A 23,878-nucleotide genomic window follows, 5' to 3' on the forward strand; every position below is an offset into this window, starting at 1 on the left:
ATACACATGTACATGCACATATATATATACACACACATACACATGTGCACACACACACACATATATATATTACATATAACTCATAAGACATATTGAGAGGTAGTTCTTTCTTCCTCTTTGCTTAGCCATATCCATCCCTGCCTTCAAAGTCTTATTTAAAAAAAGAAGTCTTTGTCAACTTTTTTTCCTGATTAATCCAAACTACCTCTGTGAATTTTAGTATCAAGTTTATTTATTCATTGCATTTAGTGAAACTTAAATGAAGAATATTGAAAATGCATAATGATTTTTATCCATTTGGCCATGACAGGTGTTAGCCAAGATCTCCTGGATGTAAGTAATATGGCTCAATGGAAACCGATGTTATATGCTGTGGCTTTCCTGCATTCCACAGTCCAAGAGAGACGCAAGTTTGGCCCACTGGGGTGGAACATCCCCTATGAATTCAATCAGGCTGACTTTAATGCCACTATGCAGTTCATCCAAAACCATTTAGATGACATGGATATCAAAAAGGTATTGCACTTAATGCAATTTCATGTCATTTCTGAAATATACACTTGGGGTTTTAAGATGACTTGACTCCCTTATGTCAGGGTTAAATCATCTAATAGTGGTCATAGTCTTTGTGCTTGAAAAAAATGTTATCTGTGAGTGATTGTGCCTTGAGTTGCCTATTTGCCACTTCTTTTGAGGAAAAATGTGGACAATTTTCTCTTCTTTCTCTCTCTTTTTCTTTCCTGAAGCAAAGTTGAATTTATGAAGACAGCTACATGGGAAGGCTTCTCTGAAGATTTTTTTCTCCCTAAAAGTCCTAGAAAATGAAAATGAAATTCTGGGTTGCTTCAAAAGCTTATAAATGAGTGTGTTTTCATATCTGCCTTTCATCTACCTATAGAAACCAAAACTTGTTATATGAATCTGCTAAATAGCAGTTACCTTGAAACCTTAAAATAATAAAAATAGTAATTTGAGTGGTTCTTTTGTTTGTTTTATTACCATTCTTTATTTTTAATTATGTATATAAAAGAAAATAACCAATTTTTCAAAAAAAATCTGTAGATGAATCTTGTAACTCAGTTTTGATTTCAACCTCTGAGAGTTTAGAAGTTATTTAGTAAATTGGTGCCACCTCTCTTGATGACAAGGGCATATAGGCCCTGATGTTTTAAGGAAATATAATATACCCAAATATTTGAAAGGTACATGGATTTTGAGTTAGGAAGACCTGGATTAAATGCTGCCTCAGACACTTCTTAGCTATATGACCCTGGGAAAGTCATTAAATCTTCTCTTCCTTATCAGTAAAATGAGGGAGTTAAATTCCATAGCCTCTAAGGTCTCTTCTATCTTTTGATTTTTGATCCTATACATTCCAAAATATAAACCTCACATTAAGGACATTCCTTCCTATGACTTGCCTTTTGAACAGTTCTTATTTTAGGGATGTGGTCTAATACACAGCAGTTAATATGTTCTTCTTAGATAATGTGATGCCTTAACCAATATAATGTATGAATTCAAAAAGAGTGGAAGGAGTGACATACTGTGGAGCAATTATTTGTTATTTCCGTGAAATATCATGCTATTCCTTTTTGAAAAAAACAAATATTTAAATAGCATCACAATGTATGCCAGACAGGAGAAATATTATGATGGTCATTGATTTCTTATGATCATTTATTCTGTTCTTTCATCAGGGTGTCTCCTGGAGCACTGTGCGCTACATGATAGGAGAAATCCAATATGGAGGCAGAGTCACAGATGACTATGATAAGCGATTGCTGAACACTTTTGCTAAGGTTTGGTTTAGTGAAAATATGTTTACTACAGATTTCTGCTTTTATAAAGGATACAGTATACCCAAATGCAGCATAGTGGAGAACTATCTTCAGTACATCCAGGTTTGTCACCTTCCAAAGTTTTATACAAAAATCAAACATATATCCACATGGAGAATTTGTTGGTCTTTTTGTTTTCTGCATAAATGTTTTCCTATCTTCCTTTCCATCCAAATTATATGCCTCTGCTTGCTTTTTCTTATTTTGTCCTTTGAGAAATTATTTTCCTTTTCTTTAACATGAAAGAGAAAGAGATAGTGGGAAAATCAGAAGATCATAGATCTAGTACTGAAAGGAATCTCAGAGACTACCAAATCCAATTCTATTTTATAGAAGAGGAAACTTAGATACAGGGAACTTGCCCAAAGACATACTGTTAGTAAGCATCAGGGGTAGAATTAAAACCCTGGGTGACCAATGAGGGTTATGGAAATTTTTTGCTTATGTCCCTTCAGCTACCTTATCATTCACAATGGTGAGTTGATTCTAGCTCAACTTCTTTTGTTTATCTTTTTTCCAGATGAATTTTTCAATTATTTTTCCAGCTCTATAAAATTTTTTTGATAGTTTGACATAGCACTCACTGAATAAGTAAATTAATTTAGATAGAATTGTCATTTTTATTATAGTGGTTCAGTTTACCCATGAACAATTAATATTTTTCCATTTCTTTAAACCTATCTTTATTTGTGTGAAAAGAGCTTTATAATTGCATTCACATAGTTCCTGGGTTTGTTTTAGGGAGGTAGACTCCCATGTATTTTATATTGTCTATATTTATTTCTCTTTCATAAAAATTGTTATTGATATCTTTTGTTTTACATTGTCAAATATTTCCCTTCTACCTCTCCTCCTTTCCTATCTCATTGAGCCACAATTTAAAACAAAGAATATTTTAAAAGAAGGGGAGGAAGAGAAAAAAAAACCACCAGCAAAACCAATCAATATACTGAAAGAAATCTGGCAATATTTGCAATGTTCCACACCCATGGATATCCCCACTTCTGCAAAGGAAAAGGGGGAAGCATCTTCTCATATCTCTTCTTTGGGGGCAAGCTTGTTCTTTGTAATTTTGCAACACTCATATTAGATATTTTGTCAACCTCTTTGATTTTTAAGTGTCTAACCTTGTCTCTGGCTTTTATCCCTGCAAAATCATGAGATACTTAGTCAAATTGTGTTTTAAAATTAATATAAAATTAAGGAGTTATTATTATAACACGTGAAAAGGTGAACCTCTATAGATTTATATTACCTCACCATAGCATTTGACACTATCTTTAGATCTCACTGAAATTACATTTTTTTATCACTTTAGGTAGGGCACAGATCCATTTATGTGCTGCAGAGGCTTTGACACACCCTTTTTTCATCCAGTTCACATCCAGCCAAGGCTTCTTGGAGGGATTATTTTGTTATATACTGAGACTCTGTTACCACACCTTTTTTCTTACAATAGAAACAGTATTTTTTTTTAAAAAAGGTCATGGGGTTGATTGTTCAGATCTACCCTTTTGGAATCTGTTTCCTTAAGCTTTAGCATGGCATATGGGAGACTGACTCTAAGCAAGGATTTCTATGTTATTGAATTATTACTTAACAATTCAATGAATAGTTACTTAAGTCTGTTTACCATCTACTCAGTGTTCAAGGTCTGAATAAACCTACATCAGTGAAAAATTAATCTTCTATATCTATACTCCAAATCTCACTTCTTTGGAATTTGCAGGCCATTTTTTCTTTGTCAGTTAAGCTGGATCATTCACAATTCTTCCCACTCCCTCACCAGTGATACCCAATTAGTTTGCAAATTGTGTTGATTCCACCTCTCCATCTCTAACATCAATTTTTTTGACTCAAATAGCCACTACGCTAGTCCGGGAACTCATTACCTCTTCTCTGTACTATTGCAGTAGCTTCCTAATTAGTCTATGCATACAGTTTCTTCCATTTTTAAAAATCTAAGATCCATGTAATTACCAAAGAAATCATCTTAAAACACATCTGACACTATCACTCTCCTGATCAAGAGACAGGACTCACTGTGTACCTAGCAAACCAAACCATGATCACCATTTCCCCTTAGACCTTGATGGAGACAGTCTTTCGAATATCTATGCTTCTAGGCTATTGTCCATAGCCATGGTTTTGAGAAGCACACCCTGGGGAGGTGCAGTCTAGCAGCTGCCCCTAACTACTGATGCTATCACCACATCTTTTGAAGATGCCCAGAAGAAAATTCTTGTCTCCAAAGTCCTTGGCATTGTGAAATGATTCAATATCAAAAATGGATATAATTTTAACTTTGAAAATAATACTGAAGAAGAGGCATTAGCATCTACTTTGCTACTGCACTCTAGAGAACCATAGTACCTTGCCATCTGACTTGCAGCTAAAACCTACCTTTTGTGATGTCTCTACCTATTTCCTCCTCCCTATCTCCCATTAGAATGTGATCTCCTAGAGAGCAGGGATTGTCTTGCTTTTCTGTCTATACTAGCAACACTTAGTACAGTGCTTTACATATAGTAAGTGCTTAATAAATGCTTCATTCATTCATCCATCAAGAAACTTCAGTGGCTTCTTATCACCTTTAGGTTAAAGCACAACCTATTCAATTTTGCATTTATAGCCCTTTAGAATCTGGTTCTAGACTTCTTTTCCAGACTTATTGCACATAATTATCAAAATATACAAAATACAGATGATTACTGAGATTGATTTTTTAATTGTTAGAAGGATTTTTACACTGATACATTCTTCATAGTATTGTAGAAAGAACATTTGTTTTGGAGTCAGAGGGCATGGATTCGCTTCTTGTATACTACACTTACTAGCTTCATGATCTTGAGAAAGTCACCTAATCTCTTTGGGTCTCAGTTTCCTGATCTATAAAATGAAGAGTTTGGATAAGAGTTCCTCAGAGTTTCCTTCCAACCCTAGATCTATGGCCCTATTGTACAATAGATATATGCAAGGCATAATGACTTCAGCTATATGTATGAAAATAAGAAGAAAGTATTTTTCTTTCAAGTGATCTTAAAAGCATAATTAATTGTCCCCTAAGACATCTTATTGTACTTAAGGCTCCAGAAGAGGAGTCCCACTCCCATCTGGTAGAGCACATCATGAAAATTTGAGGTAGCGACCCTTTGCTAAATTTTTTTTGTTTACCCAGAATTCCCAATAAGAACTGATTTCATGTTGTATGTTTCAGTGTTAATATTTTATAGTAAATTATTGATTTTTTTCTGAAAAATATTGATTTGAGTTTTATCCTCTGCTATGATTAAGAAGTTTTATCTAAATACATACTGTAAGATTGCATGCTATCATGAGAGGAGAGGCAGGGGGAAAAATTTAGAACTCAAAATCTTATAGCAGTAAATGTTGAAAACTAAAAATAAATAAATTAATTAAAATGCATACTGAGAAATATGTATTTTTTTTCTATTTTTCAAGATGGAAATAATTGAACTATTGACTTTAATTTTTTTTGCCAATTTAGAACTTGCCAGCTTATGACACTCCTGAGGTGTTTGGATTGCACCCCAATGCTGATATTACTTACCAAAGCAAGCTAGCTAAGGATGTGTTAGACACTATCCTCAGCATTCAGCCTAAAGACAGCTCCAGTGGAGGAGATGAGACCAGAGAGGCTGTAGTAGCAAGACTGGCTGATGATATGTTGGAGAAGCTTCCTCCTGATTATGTCCCATTTGAAGTGAGTTGTACTATAAAAATGATAGCCAAGTTCTAATAAGTTTTGGGAAGGGGTTGTGGATGTAATCCCAGGCAAAAAAAAAAATCCATCCTTATGTTTGTCTGGTTTTTTAATATTTAAAAAAAGCTTTATTGAATCCATTTACCTAATGTTTTCAGAATATAAACACTGAGAAGGCCTGACCAGAATGCTAATGTCTGTAATTAAATGACTAAATGTGTACTGATGGGCTTTTCTAAATGGAGAACCTTTTCCCGAGGTATTTCAAGTTGTCATTTATGCTAAAGAAGGCAATTTATTCTTAATCTAAACTACCAGCTTGTTCAAGACTAAGAATGTATTGGGTGGGTTAAAACACAATTTAAAATATAAATATTTTCTAATTTAGGAAAGATATGGTTACATCATTAACCCTTTGTAGCCTTTATTTCTCAGTCCAATCAGCTGTGAGTTGATTGAGTTTTTATTTCTCTGGGTCACTGCCTCATAACAAAGGTGATAACAAAAGTTCTTCTAATTTAATGACATTCTCATGGATATTGTGCAATGACAAGGTTTACCTAGATAGCAAAGACTCTCCTAATTGACAAAAGTGACAGTAATTATTCACTTACAGGTGGTCTCAGTGGAGAATACAAACTAAATTAATATGGTAACTACTGTTTTTGGTTTTTTTGTTTGCCATATGTGTTTGTGTATTTCTGGTTCCCTTCCCCATTTCAAAAAAGTATTATGTAGGCTAACATCATGATCATCATCATCATTATCATCATCATCACCATCATCTCTTCCTTTTATTATCAATCTTGGTTGCCTTTTTCTAAAAGTTTAGAGTAGTTAAAAGCATAATCTTGCTTGATGAAAATGAAGAATACATAAAAAATGTAATATCATTGATTAATTTTTCTAACTACACCTTTAGCAGCTATTCCTCGGGATAAATTATTTTATTAATCGTAAGCCCTTAACTTCATGTTGTCATTTGTCTCAGGCAGGCAATTTATCTGATTAATTATCTGTGCATCTATACAACTTTTGCAGCAGGGTCATTGTATATCAGTATGTATCTATGTGTGTATATATCACAGATAATTTTTACATATGTATATAGATGTGTGCATGAATAGACATGCATTTCTATGAATGTGTATGCATTTGTATACACACATTAACATACATTCATATGTGCATGTATATACATATGCATATATATACACATTCCAATGAGGTACAGTACTCAGAAGAACCTACCTCCATTCTCCCATCTTGAAAGAAAAGTATTTTTTAGGTAGATAGCAAAATTATTTTCCTTTTTAAAGAAGTGTCCATCTACGTATGAATGTGCAAGTGTTGCATATGTATGAATATATAATACACATGTATATATACATGCACATGTGTGTATACATAAGTTCCATAAGGATTGTTTTATTTTTAGTACTTTTGTCCCCAGCATTAGAACAGTGCCTGGCACATAGTAGGTGCTTAATAAAGGCTTGTTGATTGATTTATACTCAGTTTGTGAAAATTTACACAGGGAATCCAGAGTGATGAATCTCTGGTTAGCAAACTTCTTTCCTCTTTGGGGAGAATTTAATTATCCTTTTTAAAAATTCTCCTTCTCCTTGTTCTCTCTTTTGCATTTGATTCTTTTCACTTTTCCTTTTCTCCCTAAAAAGAACACCCTCTTTTTATTCCTATGACATGACAATCTCCTGGTTCTTCTAACTCTGCAAATTCCTTTTTTATCTCTTTCTCTTGTGAGATATACATATATACATACACATACATATACATATATATGTATATATGTGTACACACACACACACATATATATAACAAATTTATTCTGATTTGTTCTATGAAATTTGGATTCAGTCAAAGGGCTGCACTTGAAGACCTAGAGGGTCACGTGTGGCCTTGAGACCTCAGGTTCTCTACCCCTGGCTTAGAATGAGTGTAATTAGCAATTGTTTTCTGTTCTGGCCAGAAACTCTGAGGGTCTTCCCTTCGCAGATTGGTATCTTTGGGATGGCAAATTGTGCCATCTTTTGTTTCAGTTCTTACCTAGCCCTTTATTATTGGGTGGGCATGGCCTCAGACAAACAGATCTGGGAAGGATTTTAATTTAGAAAGGTCAAAGACAACCACTGCAGGCTGGGTGGTTACCAGTTTGTTTTGCCACTGGACTTTGATGACTCTGGAGAAGAGAGGCTGATGACTTTGAGCAGCTCTGCCTGACTCAAATTCAATTGATGTGCAAGTCAAACAAGTCAAGACATCAGTCTCATTATGTCATTGGTCCTTTTCAAAAGTGTAGGAGAAACAACAACAACAACAGCATCATTTATGTAGCACTTACTTTGTACCAGGTACTGTGCTAAGCATTGTACAGATATTGTCATCTGATCCTTACAACAACCCTGGGAGGTAGGTTATTATCCTCCCATTTTATAGATGAAGAAATTGAACCAAGCAGGTTAAGTAACTTGCCCAAGGTCACTATAAAGTATCAGAGGCTAGACCTGAAGTCAGCTTTTCCTGACTCCAGGCCTAGTATTCTATCCATTGCTCCACTCCAGCTGCCTGTTGTGTGAAGGAATAATCATTTCTTTACAAAAATTATGGGGTACCTTTTGCATCCCTTAATAGCACTGAAGCAGCATATTTTTCTCTAAGTGAAAGGTCATAGTTACCTATGTCAGCTTTATCTTTTCTGCACAAATAATAAATGTTTTGTATTAAATTGTGAAAGTTCTAACCTTTTCCCCCCAAGGAGTGACAGGACACAAAATCAGTAATGTCATTAATAGTTGTCTAATTTTTAATGTGTCTTTTGATTTTTTCCATGACAGGTAAAAGAGAGGTTGCAAAAGATGGGGACATTCCAACCTATGAACATCTTTCTCAGACAAGAGGTAGACCGAATGCAACGGGTAATTAGCCTGGTTCGAAGCACCTTAACTGAACTAAAACTTGCAATAGATGGCACCATCATCATGAGTGAAAATCTGAGAGATGCTTTGGATTGCATGTATGATGCAAGGATCCCTGCTCATTGGAGAAAAGTAAGCATGAATCTGAAATGAATAATTTTCTCCTGCTGTCCTACTGGGGGAAATTTATAGCTAGTCAAATAATGGAAAAGTGAAGAGCTGGACTAGGAAATAGGAAGAGTTAGTTTCAAGTCCCATATCTTGTACAAACTGGTTTTGTGACCCAGGAGAATTACTTAACCTCTTAGAGCTGGGGGCAACTGTCTAAAATTGTAAACCACAAAGCTATGTCATTCTGTATTGGTAGGGGGAAATTTCTCAATGAGGAGCACCCTACAGCAATGAAAGAAAACATCTGTACTCCTAAAATGAAGTCCTTATACTAAGTGGCATGAATTTTTTCATGTAACAAGTAGAAAGCCAGGTCCATGTTATTTAAAGTTCTCCTTTGTTTCAGAATAGATGATTTTTTTTTCTCTTTGCATTTAGGCATCATCTGTCAAGAGTAACAAGGGAGAAGGTAGACATATAACATAACACTTAGAAGAATTTTATGCTTTGGTTTCACAGAGGGAAGCAGAAGTAGTCATATTCTTTAAATATTTTGAATTTACAAAAATGTAATTATTTATTGATTAATATTTTCTCAATGGGAAATGGATAGGTGGTACTGAATATTGTTATAGGAAGAAAAGAGTAGTGGGTATTATCATGTGAGGGAAATAAAATACTTTAAACTCATAAATGCTGAGTTGGAATACAAATACTTGTCACATGTCTCCTTAAGTAGTGAAACACACAGATTTCAGGAAAGGATCTATTGGTATGTTTTCATAAATAATATTTCATCTAAAATATTCAGCTAAATAGATTTAGTCATGGCTATTAGAAATTTCAAACTGAATATCCTAGAATCATCTCAAACACAACATGTCCAAAACACAAATCATTATATTTCACCTCCCCCACCCAAGTTTACCCCTCCTTTGAACTTTTCTTCTCTTGTAAAAGGCACCATTATTCTCCCAGTCTTCTAGATTTGTAACCTTGCTGTTAGCCAGCACTTTTTTCACCTTTGGGATTGCATTTGGGATTGTGAAACTCTTGAGAAGTGTTCCCCTCAGAAATCTCTGCATGGTTTTCCCCCTAAAAGAGAAAATCTCAATTTATTAGTTTTCAGGCTAGGTCACAAGCCATTGTCTTTGATTTAACTAACCCAAAAGGGTAAGGATGGAATGAATTCATTTTAAACCCATGATGTTTTTATGAAGGTATTTAATCTATCCAACAGGGTTGTTGGGAGGATGATTGAAATAGCATGGCATAAAGGTTTTGAGGCTTTTAAGACAAAGAACTGAATGCAAATTATAACTGTGCTTTGGGGCTTTAATGTATTTTGAATTGTAGGCAGATTGCTTAAAATTCCTTATATCTCAGAAACATACATACCAAAATCGATTACTTTGGTTTTTATAAATAAAATAAAAACAATACTTTATACACACTTACAAGTCTATAAATCCCACACATATTTGTGAATAGTGATATCCCACTGGCCACAAAGTCCTGCTGCAAAAACCTTCTGATGGCAAAGAAGGGATCTGGGGTTCTGAGAGGCCTTGTCAGTGGAGTTCAGGTTGTAGCACATTTTGCCATGCTGGAAAAGCTTCAATTATGTATTCATTTCTATTTGATAAATATTTCTTAGCTACTTACTATGTGCCAAGCACTGTGCTATACTCCACAGATACAAATAAGATAAAGTAAGACACTTTCTGTCCTCAAGGACTTTGTAATCCAATGGAGGAAGAAAATACATAAGAGGAAGCTGGAAAGTGGAGGTTGAGGGGATCCCAAGGAATATCTTGTTCTGTGAAGTTGAGAATGGAATGAAGATGCAAAGTGGAGTAAGCTGCAAAGTCCAGGTTTTGTGTTCTATAAAGGAAGGCTCTGGGTGGAATTTCATGCTCCCCACTCCAGCTCTCTAGTCAGAAGGGAGAGGAGACTGAGGAAGGTGGGAAGGTGTTGAATATATCCAAGGTTGAGTTGAACTGCAGGATATAGAGATGTCTGGTGGTTAGAATATCCTGGGAGTGGCATCTTGTGCCATGAAATTGAGAGCAAATAGAACTGCATTCAGTGAAAAATCGTATTGTCAGAGCAGACTGCATGGTATGGAGATGCTCATTACCAATAAGCTGGACATTTAATTAAAAAAAATCCCAGCATTTTATAGTACTTTTGGTTTGCAAAGTGTTTTACAAATATTCAAGTGGCAGGAAAGTCAGGCAAGGGTGGTAGTAATTGGAGGTTTTATATTTTCTATAAACATTAACTTAGCTACAGGTACTCCAAATGTAAGGTATATCCAATGACCAATTGAATATATGACTAGAGGAACTTAATCATAAATAGTCATTTTAATACAAATAAAACCAGCAAGAAAAAGTCAATTTCAATGAAATGGAAGGCTGGATCACAGGTTCTAATTTAAAAAGCAAATAAAAAAATTGGCAGAATTGGTTTTATCATGAATCTATTGGCAGCAACAAAAATCATTTTATGGGATATTTGGTCATTTCATATTGCAGTGCTGTTGATAAGCATTTGCAAAAAAAACTTGCCATGTAAATACTTTTAACTTATGCACCAGCTTCTATAGTAGAGGATATGGAGGTAACAAACAAACAAACATACAAATAATTCAAAAAGCACATGCTAATTAAATTAGCATATAATGCAATACTTGTGACTTCAAAACAATGAAGGACAAGGTAAGGGATATGTTGGGGAAAATGATTGAGACATATAAAGTAAGATAATCCAAAGTTTTATAGACTATACAAAAGCATTATGCCTTTACTGTCCAAATATTTTCTTTACAAAGATAGGTAGGAGGTCCTAGATATGGACAACACTGAATGATATCTCAAGAAACTAATATTCTGCAGTAGACTTTCTGGTGATGCTATATCCTTCATGTCATGGGATGCTATAGTCTTCAAGAAATTAAAATGAAACATAGTGGGTGTGAGTAGACTATAGCATATGAGTAAGAAAGAATTGCATAAGGCAAGTGCTATAAGGGATATCATTATAAAATTGTGTTAATTTAAAGAGAGGTAGTCTGGTTGTATAGCAGAAGAAGGGATAACTGATGGCTAGCCTAAGTGCTCCATTGGCATCCAGAGAAAGTTGAGAGATCCAGAGAGGAGCCCTTGGACTGTTGGGTGGATAGATCCTCTGCAGAGGCTTTAAGGGATGATATGGATGAGAGATTCAAAGGGATGAAAGGAATGGATGGGTTGGGAGCTCCTCATTTGGAGGGAGTGTACACACCATTGAGATTATAGATCCCTTGTATCATTGAAGTAAAGTAATGATTGTAAAGGTGATGCTAATGAAAACATAATAATATTTCTACATCAAATGGAGTAATTAAAGTTTATAAAATGAGTTCAGTGAATTGGCTTTTTTGTTAAAGAAAATTAATATAATTGATCTAAGGGTGATAAAGAAAATCAACTTTTATATTTTCTTCCTTCATCAGGGGAAGTAGGCAATTAATTTGAAAGGAGATGAAACCCCTGAAGAATGTAGACTGGTTTTTAATCTCATTAAAAATGAAAGGTGAAGAAAGACTTGTACAACTTATTTATCAGAGAGTATGTTTTAAAATGGGGTAGGTAGGTGGCATAGTGGTTAGAATGCCAGGCCTGGATTGAGGGAAGCCTGAGTTCAAATCTGACCTCTGCCACTTACTAGTTGTGTGACCCTGGGCAAGTCACTTTACCCTATTTGTCTCAGTTTCCTCATCTTAAAATGAACTGAAGAAGGAAATGGCAAAACCACTCCAATATCTTTGCCAAGAAAACCCCAAATGGGGTCATGAAGAGTTATACACAACTGAAATGACTGAATAATAACAAATATCTTAAAATACTGATTCATCCTGAATTGAGCTATAGCCATAATTTTCAGAGTGATATAAATGTAAATGAATGTGAATTTCATATAAATTTATGTATATTTCATTTTTATTCTGAGAGAAGTAGCCAAACTACATTGAATTTAATTCCATTAACTCATTGAATTAATTTATCATTGAGCCAATGAATTGAACATAATCTTACCTGGAATGTGACTTTAATGATAGGGAATGTCTTTATATTCATTTTGATATTTTATAGAAAACTATACTAGTTTGGTAATCGTGCTGATGGCCAGTGAACTATCATACTGTCATTAAAAAATCTGAATAGTTTTAAAAACACTAGTGTAAGTACACTAAGCAACCTCCATAATAAGTCCTACTTGGATAGCTCACTGAGGAGCTGGAGGAAAAAAGTAGTTCTCGGAGGATCTTCTAGTATAGCACAACCTTTGTCTGGGCCTATCAAACTGGAAATATTTCACCTACTGGCCTAGCAATGTACTATATGTCAGCTGTCCAAGGGAGATCTGGCTAAGGGTAATGAGTTCATCACCAGAAAGTTGGCCAGGGAAGCACGTGGAGCCCTTTTGCTAAATCATAAATGAGTTCTAATGTACACTGGGGAGAAGATCCCTATGCCAATGAAATCCCAGAGCTTACACAGTATTGAATAAGGACATAAACAAAGTTCAATTTTTCCACATGTCATATCTTGAAAATTGAACGGATAGATTATCAATATAATTATATTTTGTATCATGCAACCATTTATATATCAAAGCCTGAAGGATTTGTAAACATTATAATCTCTTTTTTCTGAGATTATCTCCAAAATGCATGTCATTTGTATGGGGTTGTTTGCACGTTGATTCTCCTATTAGGCTAGAATACCTGGAAAATGGTCTCTTTTTTGCCTTTTTTTTTGTCCCCAGCATTTAGAATAGTGACTGGCCCATAGTAAGTACTTAATGAATACTTACTGAGGACATTAATTGAATCTATTTGGATCATTCATGTTAACTGAACATTTATATTTGTGCTTCTTTTTTAGGCATCTTGGGTTTCAAGTACATTGGGTTTCTGGTTTACGGAACTCTTAGAAAGAAATTGCCAATTTAATTCTTGGCTTTTTGATGGCCGACCAAATTGCTTTTGGATGACAGGTTTTTTTAACCCTCAAGGATTTCTAACAGCAATGAGACAGGTAAAAACCATGATTTGAACACAGAGTGATTCTATAATTTTCTGCTATAAACTTTTCTTCTTTCTTAATCATTTTGAGGCATGTGATAAAGCTAAAGAATGATTTTCTCCTCTTAACACTAATGAAAATTCTTGGCATTAAGACATTAAGATAAAGCTAATATGATGTCTTTTAAAAACAGCTACCTTTAATTTTTAATGTATATTCTTTATTTCCAAGTTTGATTTTTGTGTCTAAAAAAACCCAAACCAAAACCATGAAATCAATGCATAGGTATGGCTTGTGAGGGATTTTTATACATCCAGTTAAAAAATCCTCTACTTCTTTTGAATGAGGAGAATTTTGCTTGTTCTAATGTCTCCTTTTAAAAATTATTTTTATCTTTATATTGAAAGACTAGCTCACTAATTTACTTGTGCTGTCTTTGTTGTTTTTTTTTTTCTCCTTGAATAGGAAATAACTCGAGCCAACAAAGGATGGGCATTGGACAGTATGGTACTTTGCAATGAAGTCACCAAATGGATGAAAGATGACATTTCTGCTCCTCCAACTGAGGGTGTCTATGTCTATGGGCTCTACCTAGAAGGTGCTGGATGGGATAAAAGAAATGTGAAACTCATTGAATCAAAACCAAAAGTGCTCTTTGAATTGATGCCTATCATAAGGATATATGCAGAAAACAATAGTAAGTAATCTGACCTATTCTATAATTCTTAGTATCATGAAAAACTCAGGTGATAAATTGTTCATATTGACAGACTATAAACACCTTAGTGAAACAGAATGGAACAGAATGGAAGCAACACTCTGAAGGCAGAGGACCTGGTTTTGAATCTGATCTCTGCCATTTATCTTCTGTGTAACCTTAGGCAAACTGTTTATTTCCTTTCTCTTCACCTCAGTTTCTCCGTTTGTTCATTGAAGGAGCATAGACTAAATGTCCTCCTAGATTTCTTCTAATTTTGAAGTAAGGACTCTATTAATCTTGCAGGTTATATTTACAACTATACACACATACACACACACGTCTGTGTGTGTGTGTGTATGTATGTATATATATATGTATATATATATATGTTAAAGGTTTTGTGTTGGGGGGTTAGTAAGTAGAAATATAATTATTTCATTGCTGTAGGGATTCCCTGGGAAGGAAACTGACCCTCTGAACACAGGTCAGGACATGCTGTACAATTTAGAGTCATATGTATCAGAGGGAGCATTTGGACCTAGTTCTTGGATCTGAAATCACCACTTTTGATGATATCCTCTTTTTCTTTATTTTTGGGGGCATTAATCAAGTAAGTAATTATCAGGCATTTATTAAATGCAAAATATATGCCGGGAGTTGTTTTAGGTGCTAGAGATACAAAGATAAAAGAAAAAGAGCCTTTGCTTTTAAGGAGGTATATGTTTCCCCTCCTCCCATGACTATATTTTCCTCTCCTTGCCATGCCTTGTGAGGTAATTCCTCATTGCCTTCACAATTATGTTACATTTATATGGATATCTTCTTTGCAGACTTGTTCTGATCTGGTTACTTTCCTCATCTTTGTTCCCTTTGACTCCAGTTCTAACTATTCAATAAACTTTTCCAGGCTTTAATTCAAGAATCTAACAGTGGCAGTTTCACTGGCCTTAAAGATGAAAAGAGTTGATAATAAAACATTGTTAGATCTTTTTACCCCTTTTATTTAGTTTCGTCCTGTGAAGCCCTTGGGATGACTTTTCTTTTGTTGGGAATTTAACAAAGCTTTTGAAAAATTGGTTTCATCCTCCTTCACTTCTCTCCATTTTCTGAGGAGATATGGATAAACCATTCATTCTCTATTTCTGATCAATGTTTTCTAAAATATTTTTGTATTCCTTTCTTATTCCCACCTTCATATCAAAGTCATTGTGTATCTTTTTGAAACTTATCTATCTTTTCATCTTCTGCAATGGAGAATTTGTGCCCAGGTTGTAATTATTTTGATGGCTGTTTTTTTTTTCAGATATATTTTGTGGATACTATAATAAAAGATGATCAAATATCTCGTAGGTTTATTTATATTTTGGTTGTTGTTGCCCTTAGTTTCATGACAAAACCAGAACTCCTTTTTCTTTTTTCTCCAAGGATTCTGAGAGACTTCCTTCCATTTATATACAACTACCCTCTAACTTCTGGTTTCATTTATAGTGAAAATTTCAAGGTTGATGTGATTCAATTTTGGCAATAATATGACCATTTAATCATCACTAGACATTTTCTCATTTTTAGACTGTAATTAGTGAAGTTAGAATTTGTAAACAACCTAAAAACTGCATGGTCCTTATCATTGTTTGTCCACTTTTCTTCTACTCTCACAATCTGGAAGGGAACAACACAGAATTCAGGGCCATTTTGTATTTTTCTTTGTTTTATGGATTGCCATGGCCAGACACTTTATCACCATGTGGTCAGCCTAGATGTCATACTCTTCTCTCTATTCTCTAGAGTTGTCCTCAGAATGCAGGCTGCATGTTCCTGGGGTCCTACTTTAAGTCTTTATAGCATAGCAGAAATTGTCAGAATTTCCTGTGTTTTGGAATAGCTTTCAACAGTCCAGGGTCACCATGATGCCATTGTCACTCTGTAAATAACTCATGTCACTGAAGAGTTTGCTTCTTATTGTTCTGAAATTAATTACTGAATGCACCCTAAAATGTATGACATAGTCAATTGTCAGTCTTTCTTAGTGGATAATTTTAAATTTTCAGTTATCTATCCCCATTATAAATAATTGTGTAAAGTAAGGAAATTTGAGAAGCAAAAAAGTAAAAGTATTAATAACCAAGTTTCTGACATGAGTAAACCCAATTTGTATAGACATCCAAAGCAGAAAAATTGATGTTAGTTATGATATAATGCTAGTTCTCTCCAATTTCAGTTTATTTTTAGGGATCTTGATTAACAGTACATGCTGTTACTAATTTTTTTTAAGAGTATCATGGTTCTGGCAGTTTTCAGAGGCTTTAACAAACATATCCATGTAGCAAATTTAGAAACAAAACTATGAAATATTTTCACAAAAAATATAATGACCTTAGTACTCTTCCAGAAAAACTTGACAAGCAAAATGAGATGAAAAATTGTTAAGTATCTTGTGAGGTGAACTATCATCCTAATTTAAAAAGCATAATTCCTAATAGGTAAATTACTTAAAATGTGGTTATAATTTTCAGACTAGTCTTTAAAAAAATAAAATCAGCCTTATGCATTTTCCCAACAAGTAGAAGTTTTTTTCAACAATCATTTTAAAATAACTTACTATAGGAATTTCATAAAAGTTGTATTTAAACTTTATGCTTTCAACACTTCAAAATATTTGAGAATTATTGGTTTGGATAGAAATTAGAAAGCAACAGAAAGAGCATCAAAGACAGGGGTGGTGAAAGAAGGCTTACTTAAATAGGACAAACCTGATCTAAGTCTCAAGGAATGGAAGGATTTATTGTTTTAAGGCTAAATTTTATAACAGGTAACAAAAACATTCAAATTAAATTGCATATGAATTCATAAACAAGCTACATAGAATTTGTTTTTTTAAATGTGTTAGCTTTTATAAGATTGTAACAAAACATTCAATTTACCTTTTTATTTTTCTAAAAATTGTATTTTATGTATGTATATATCTTTTTATATAGTATTTTATTTTTCCCAATTATATGCAAAAACAATTTTAACATTTAAAAAAATTTTAAGTTTCAAATTTTCTCCATCCTCCTACCTCTGTCTTTGTTAAGACAGTAAGCTACTTGATATAGGTTATATATGTGCAATCATTTAAAACATATTTCCATGTTAGTCATGTTATGAAGAAAAAGAAAAAGACCTAAAGAAAAAAAAATACAAATAAAATGAAAAAATAGTGTGCTTCAATCTGCATTCAGACTCCATCCATTCTTTCTTTGGATATGGATAGCATTTTTCATCATGAGTCCTTTGGAATTGTGTTAGATCATTTTTTTTTTGTTGAGAACAGCTAAGTCATTCATAGTTAATCATTGTATAATATTGCTGCTACTTTGTACAATATTTTCCTGGTTCTGCTCATTTCACTCAGCATCAGTTCATGTAAATCTTTCCAGGTTTTTCTGAAATCCTCCTGCTCATCATTTCTTGTAGCACAATGGTATTCTATTACATTCACACACCACAATTTATTCTGCCATTCCCTAGTTGATGTATCCCCTCAATTTCCAATTCTTTGCTCCCACAAAAAGAGTTGCTATAAATATTTTTGTGCAAATAGGTTTTTTTTTCCTTTTTAAAAAATCTATTTGGGATGTAGACCTAGCAGTGCTGTTGCTGGATCCAAAGATATGCACAGTTTGGTTGCCCTTTCAACATAGTTCAAAATTGCTCTCCAGAATGGTTGGATCAGTTCTCAACTCCACTAACAGTGCATTAAATTTTCCCACATCCTCTCCAATATTCATTATTTTCCCTTTCTGTCTTATTAGCCAGTCTGATAGGTATGTATATATCTTTTTCATATCTTGTAGCTACTATTACTGTCGCGTGTTTTTGAAGGTTGATGATGCTCAAATATTGTCTAAGTCTGACTATTTCCCTTCACTTTACCTTCTTCTTGGTCATTCTCATCTTGGTTTCTAAGGAAATCAAGGGGTATACTATGATATTTTAGTTACTAAATATTGTAAAAATTGCAATGTTACCTTCACTATTTAATTATATTTGAGTGGGCCTACAGCAGATTATTAAATATTTATTGAATGAGAAAATTTCTTTCCCCATAAGTTTTGCTTATCTCTTTTTATATAAAGCACACCAATTTCCTAGACTTCAATAAACATTTTACTGGCTATATAATTTATCAACACTTTAACAGCAATAATAACAATAACAAAGTTGTTTACAATGTATTAGCTGTGAGAAAGAGAAAAGAAAATGCCACCTCTCAACAAAATTATTTATTTTTATTCTGCACTTCAATTCTGGAAACACAGTCCCACCATTCAGTTCTCTCAGGATACAAATTAAAATGTTTGCAAGAATTTTCTTCATTTTTCTGCACAAGATAAGGGCTTAACTCAGTTATTTCAGTCAGAAGTTCTCTCATTCTTTTTCATTTGTAATTCATGGTCTCTCTTCATCTATTATAGTTAACAATCTCACCAGAATAACATTTATTTCCTAATCATCAAATATTTTATTATATAAATGATAAAATTATAGTGTCTATAATCAATTTAACTATTTTGAATCAAGTAGTATATTATTATTGTCAAAATAGTTATAGTTAGTGTAAATATTGTTGAAGTGCTTCTGCTTTTTTCATTCAATATATCTTCATATATTTTCCCATTTTTCTGTAGTCTGATGAAATTTGTAATTTAGTATAGTGTTTAGGCATATGTTATGCCTATAGGCTAAACCATTCTCCAATTGTTGGACACATTTGAGTGCTTGTAGGTTTTGTTTTTTAAAAAAACAATGATAAATAACATTGCCATGAATATTTTTGTGCAGAGAAGATTTTTTCTTTTTGGTATAGTCTTTTTGGCATCGTCTTAATTAAGGGAACATTAGGAAAGGGGATAAAAAAACCAATGCCACTAGCATTGTAAGAATGTATCTTTATATCTACAGCATTGTCAGCATTGACTTTCATGATTTTTGAACATTGGTCAATTTTAATGGATGTAAATCATTATCTCAAATTTACTTTAATTTTCATATTTTTATTTTGTGAGAGAATAAACAAATTTTCAGATATTTGTTGAAAATCTGTTTTTCTCTTTGGAGAAATTATTGTTTCAATATTTTCTCTAATTGTCTGGGAATAAATTTTTCTTTTAAAATTTGCGCCAAATAAAGACAGATTTTAAATTTCTTTATTCCTGGATTTTTTTATAGTGTTGATATTTCTAAAATTATCTTGAATAGTAATGATGATCTTAACCCTGATGAGGATAGTTTTATTTTCCTCCTGTTCTTAATCAGAGTTTAAACATATCTTTCCAAATAATGGTATTTATATTTTTTATTCATTGTTTATGTTCAAAAATATTTTATTTTATATTATCCACATGTATTTTCCTATATTTTATTCTATTTATTGAATAATAAGAATTTTCTTTATTTCTATAAGATAGTTCAATCATCAAATTTTGCTCTATTTTTATGATTGAAAAACCAAAAATAGGCAGTAATCTTTTAGAATTTATTGTAGTGTATTTTAGGAGAAATGAATCTAGTTTCAATTTCACCATACTTCCTTTTCTTCCCATCAGTTTTTATTTCATAATCAATTCCTTCAACTGCATTCTTTCACTGGTGATTTATCAAACACTAGTCTATTGTGTCAGATTCTAATTCAGGATTAACTTTCCCATTCCATTAATCTATTTGTTAATTTAAAAAATCCACTACCAGATAATTTGGGTAATTATCACTTTATAGTATAATTTTTGGTCTGGAATTGAAAATCATGCATGTTATATATATATGTGTGTGTGTGTGTGTGTGTGTGTGTGTGTGCGCATGTGTGTGCATATATATATGTATATATATATATATTTCCCTCCATAACTCCTCTTGACAGTCTTCTCCTTCTGTTTTTTTCATGTAAATTTAATTATCATTTAGTTTAATTCTATGAAGAGTAGCCTATTGGTATTGCTTTAAAATTTGTGAATTAATTTAGGTAATTTGTCATCATTATATCAGCTCAAACTTGCCACATGATTTGAATAACATTACAATTATTAGTTTATCTCTATTAAATTATTTTATGGTTTTTATGTAGGTCTTATGTATGTCATGGTAGGTTGTTGTCCAAATATTTCAATGAAATAGCACTTCTTTTTCTGTCAATGAAATTATTTTTGTCAGTGACAAAAATGCTGATAATTCTTATGAGTTTATCTTATATCTCATTACCTGAGTGGTTGAAGCTACTTATATCAAGTAATTTTTATTCTTTAATTTCTTGAATTTTTATAGTGTTGATATTTTAAAAATTATGTTGAATAATAATGATGATATTAACTCTGATGAGGATAGTCCTGATTTTTCCATATCTTAATCTGATAGCCTCTAATATTTCTCTATTATATATTTAACTCTTAGCATTTCAAATCACTTTATATCCATTTTAAGGGAAAGAACAATTCTTTCCATTACTCTTCTTTTTACTGTTTAACATAAATAAGTGCTTTTGTTATTTTTGTTTCTTGTTTAGTCATTTTGGTCTTATCCGCCTCTTCATGACCCCATTTGGGATTTTCTTGGCAAAGATACTGGAGTAGATTGCCATCTCCTTTTCTAGCTCATTTTACAGAAGAGGAAATGGGGGCAAACAGAGTTAAATGACTTGCCCAGGGTCACACAACTAATAAATATCTGAGGCCAGCTTTGAATTCAGGGAAATGAGGCTTCCTGACTCCAGGCCCAACACTTTCCTTTGCACCACCTAGATGCTATATTAATCAGTGCTGTAGTTCATAAAAGGTTTTTTATGTAATATCATTTATCTTTATTCTTATTGATATTATTATTTCATTATTTTCATACTATCTAATCATCATTAGAATCATGAAATAAACTAATTTGATAAAGATTTATATGTTTTGGTGTATTTTGTTTGCTGGTATTTTAATATTTTGTGACAATATTTCTTAATAGAATTAACTTGTAGTTCATTTTCTATGCTTTGTCCTTGACAGGATTGGCAATCAGAATCCTATTTGTCTCATGGAAACAGTTGTCTTGATGTATCTTTCTATCTATGCATGTGTATATATATTTAAATACATGTGTGTGTGTGTGTGTACGCATGCATGTATACATACATATATATATACATATACACATACATATATATGTATACACACACACACATATATATTTAGGCACAGTTCTATTGTGGACAAAAGTAAAAAGCCACAGACTCGGAATTAATGCAGTTATAGATTTAAATTCTGTCTTTGACAGTTTGTTGTTTGACCAGGGACAAATTACTTAGCATCTGGGATCTTTAGTTTCCTCATCTATAAAATAGGGATAATAATAATTATAGTGCTTTTCTCACAAGCTTGGTGAGAATAAATTGAAATAATCAGGTGAAGTGTTTTATTCACCTTAAAGTGCTTTATAAATAGCAACTAAATAGATTATAGGATAGTGATATTTGTTTTGCAAATATCTGATAATGTTCATATGAGTCTATGGGATCTTGGTAATTTATTGTTTGATCTCTGCCTCTGCTTCTATTTCTTTTTTTTTTTTTGCTTCTATTTCTTTGGATCTCTTTCTTTCTTCTTCTTTTCCTCCTTCTCTTCCTTCCATTCTCCATCCATCCCCTGCCTTCCTCTACTTAAGACTTATTGAAGTTAAATATTTCTTTTTTTTGTACGTGTATATTTTATAGTTTACGTGAATTTTTATCTATTTCTTTTATATTCTTTGTTTTGTTGAAATGGTTTCGTAGTTTACTTCTGTGTATTCATGGTATTCTCTTTTCTGTTCTTGATAATTTTTCATTCTCTTTTTGATGCAATTTTCTTATGCTTTAAAAATAGAATTGCTTTTTAAACTGATTTTTATTTTTTTATGCATTAAAAATTCTGTTTTATTTATTACAAACTTTTTAATTAGTTTTAGTTTCATAAATTGATTTGTACAATTAATTTGACTGCAAACTCTATCAATTTTTCTTTTTTAGAATCCTATTAATGTAAGCATCTAGGTTATAAAATTTCCCCTTACTACAACTTTGGCCATATCTCATAAATTTTGATGTGTTGATTTTATATTATTGTTATCTTCAATATAATTTGTGATTGATTCTTTTCATATTTTTTCTTTGCTTTAAGAATCATTTAGAATCATTTTCTAGTCTTATATCCTTTCATCTTTTGGTCATTTTTTTTCTTATACCTATATTTTTAAATCAATATGTGTTTTCTAGATTCTTTCTTTTGGGATTTACCTATCGTATTATTTTGTGTACTACAAATGATCTTTTGTGTATGTGTGCATATTCTATAAACTTTTTAAAACATGTATATGCCATTTTTCTCAAATCTAGTTGATTCATCATCCTATTAATATTAGTGATTTCTTTTTCATTTACTTTTTAAAAAAATTCTCTCATGCTGCTAATGTGCTATTGAAATCTCTCACTAATAATAATTTACTTCATAATTCTTCCTTACAGCTCAGTATTTTTCCCTTTATTAATTTAAGTGTTATGCCACAGGTATACAAATGTCTAATATTTACATTCCCTCAATGCTAATTTTAACTTTAAATCTCATGCAGAATTATAGTATCATAAAAATAGAGCCATAACAACTTTTACATAGGCCATCCAATCCAACCTTCTCACTTAAGAGTTGAGAAATTGAGGGCCAGAAAGTTTAAGTGACTTGACCAATGTCACAAAGGGGGAAATAAATAGCATAGACTTGGCAACATAGTTTTGCGTTTTGTTTTTTATCCCATCACTATCCCTTTTTTTTTAATGGGAAAATGCAATACCCTTGAATTCACATTCAAAGTTACAGTTGTCAAATTTGAACTTTTCTCTATAATATTTTGTTAAATTATTACATTATTTTATGAGAATACATCATTTTGCTTATTTCATAGATACTATTCCTTTACCAGGATAACACACACACACACACACACACACACACACACACACAAACACACAACTGCTACATACAGTTCCTTCATTTTATATTAACTTCTTAAGTTTTGTGAAAATTCACTGATTTCCCACCCCCTCCCATTTAAGACAGGGATTTTGTTCTCATTATCTTGATAAATCATAGACCACAGATCATCCATTTGATCTCATCTTATGATGAAACTGAAGACCAGGGTTAATTGACTTGTTCATGATGATCAAGGTAGCATCAGAGCCTCAGAGATGAGATTTGAATCCAAGTCATCTAACTCCAGAGTAGTACCACTCATTCCACAGTAACATTCTTCATCTCTGCTCTTTTATATGTGTTCCCTTTTTTCCATCTCCCTTCTTTACATATTTGCCTTGTCAAGTTCATGTGTCATTTACTAGTAAATGAACATATAATACTACTGTTTTCAATTGCCCACTAGTAAATCATAGTTGTGAAATAGCTGTTGATTAAAGGCATCAATCCTTGCTGTTTTCAGTTTTTCAT

At 32.7% G+C, this 23,878-nt stretch overlaps 1 protein-coding gene across 1 annotated transcript in view; it reads left to right on the forward strand.

The window, feature by feature from the left end:
* DNAH5 (dynein axonemal heavy chain 5) overlaps positions 1 to 23,878 on the forward strand; it is a 294,914-nt gene that overhangs the window by 257,574 nt on the left and 13,462 nt on the right. The window contains exons 72-77 of the mRNA XM_027869069.1: positions 311 to 516; positions 1,701 to 1,904; positions 5,350 to 5,565; positions 8,421 to 8,633; positions 13,547 to 13,699; positions 14,153 to 14,384. Coding sequence (XP_027724870.1) covers positions 311 to 516; positions 1,701 to 1,904; positions 5,350 to 5,565; positions 8,421 to 8,633; positions 13,547 to 13,699; positions 14,153 to 14,384 — 1,224 coding nt within the window. The remainder of the gene's footprint in view (positions 1 to 310; positions 517 to 1,700; positions 1,905 to 5,349; positions 5,566 to 8,420; positions 8,634 to 13,546; positions 13,700 to 14,152; positions 14,385 to 23,878) is intronic.

Source organism: Vombatus ursinus, unplaced genomic scaffold (assembly GCF_900497805.2).
Source record: "Vombatus ursinus unplaced genomic scaffold, bare-nosed wombat genome assembly UNPS02014791.1, whole genome shotgun sequence".
NCBI lineage: Eukaryota > Metazoa > Chordata > Mammalia > Diprotodontia > Vombatidae > Vombatus > Vombatus ursinus.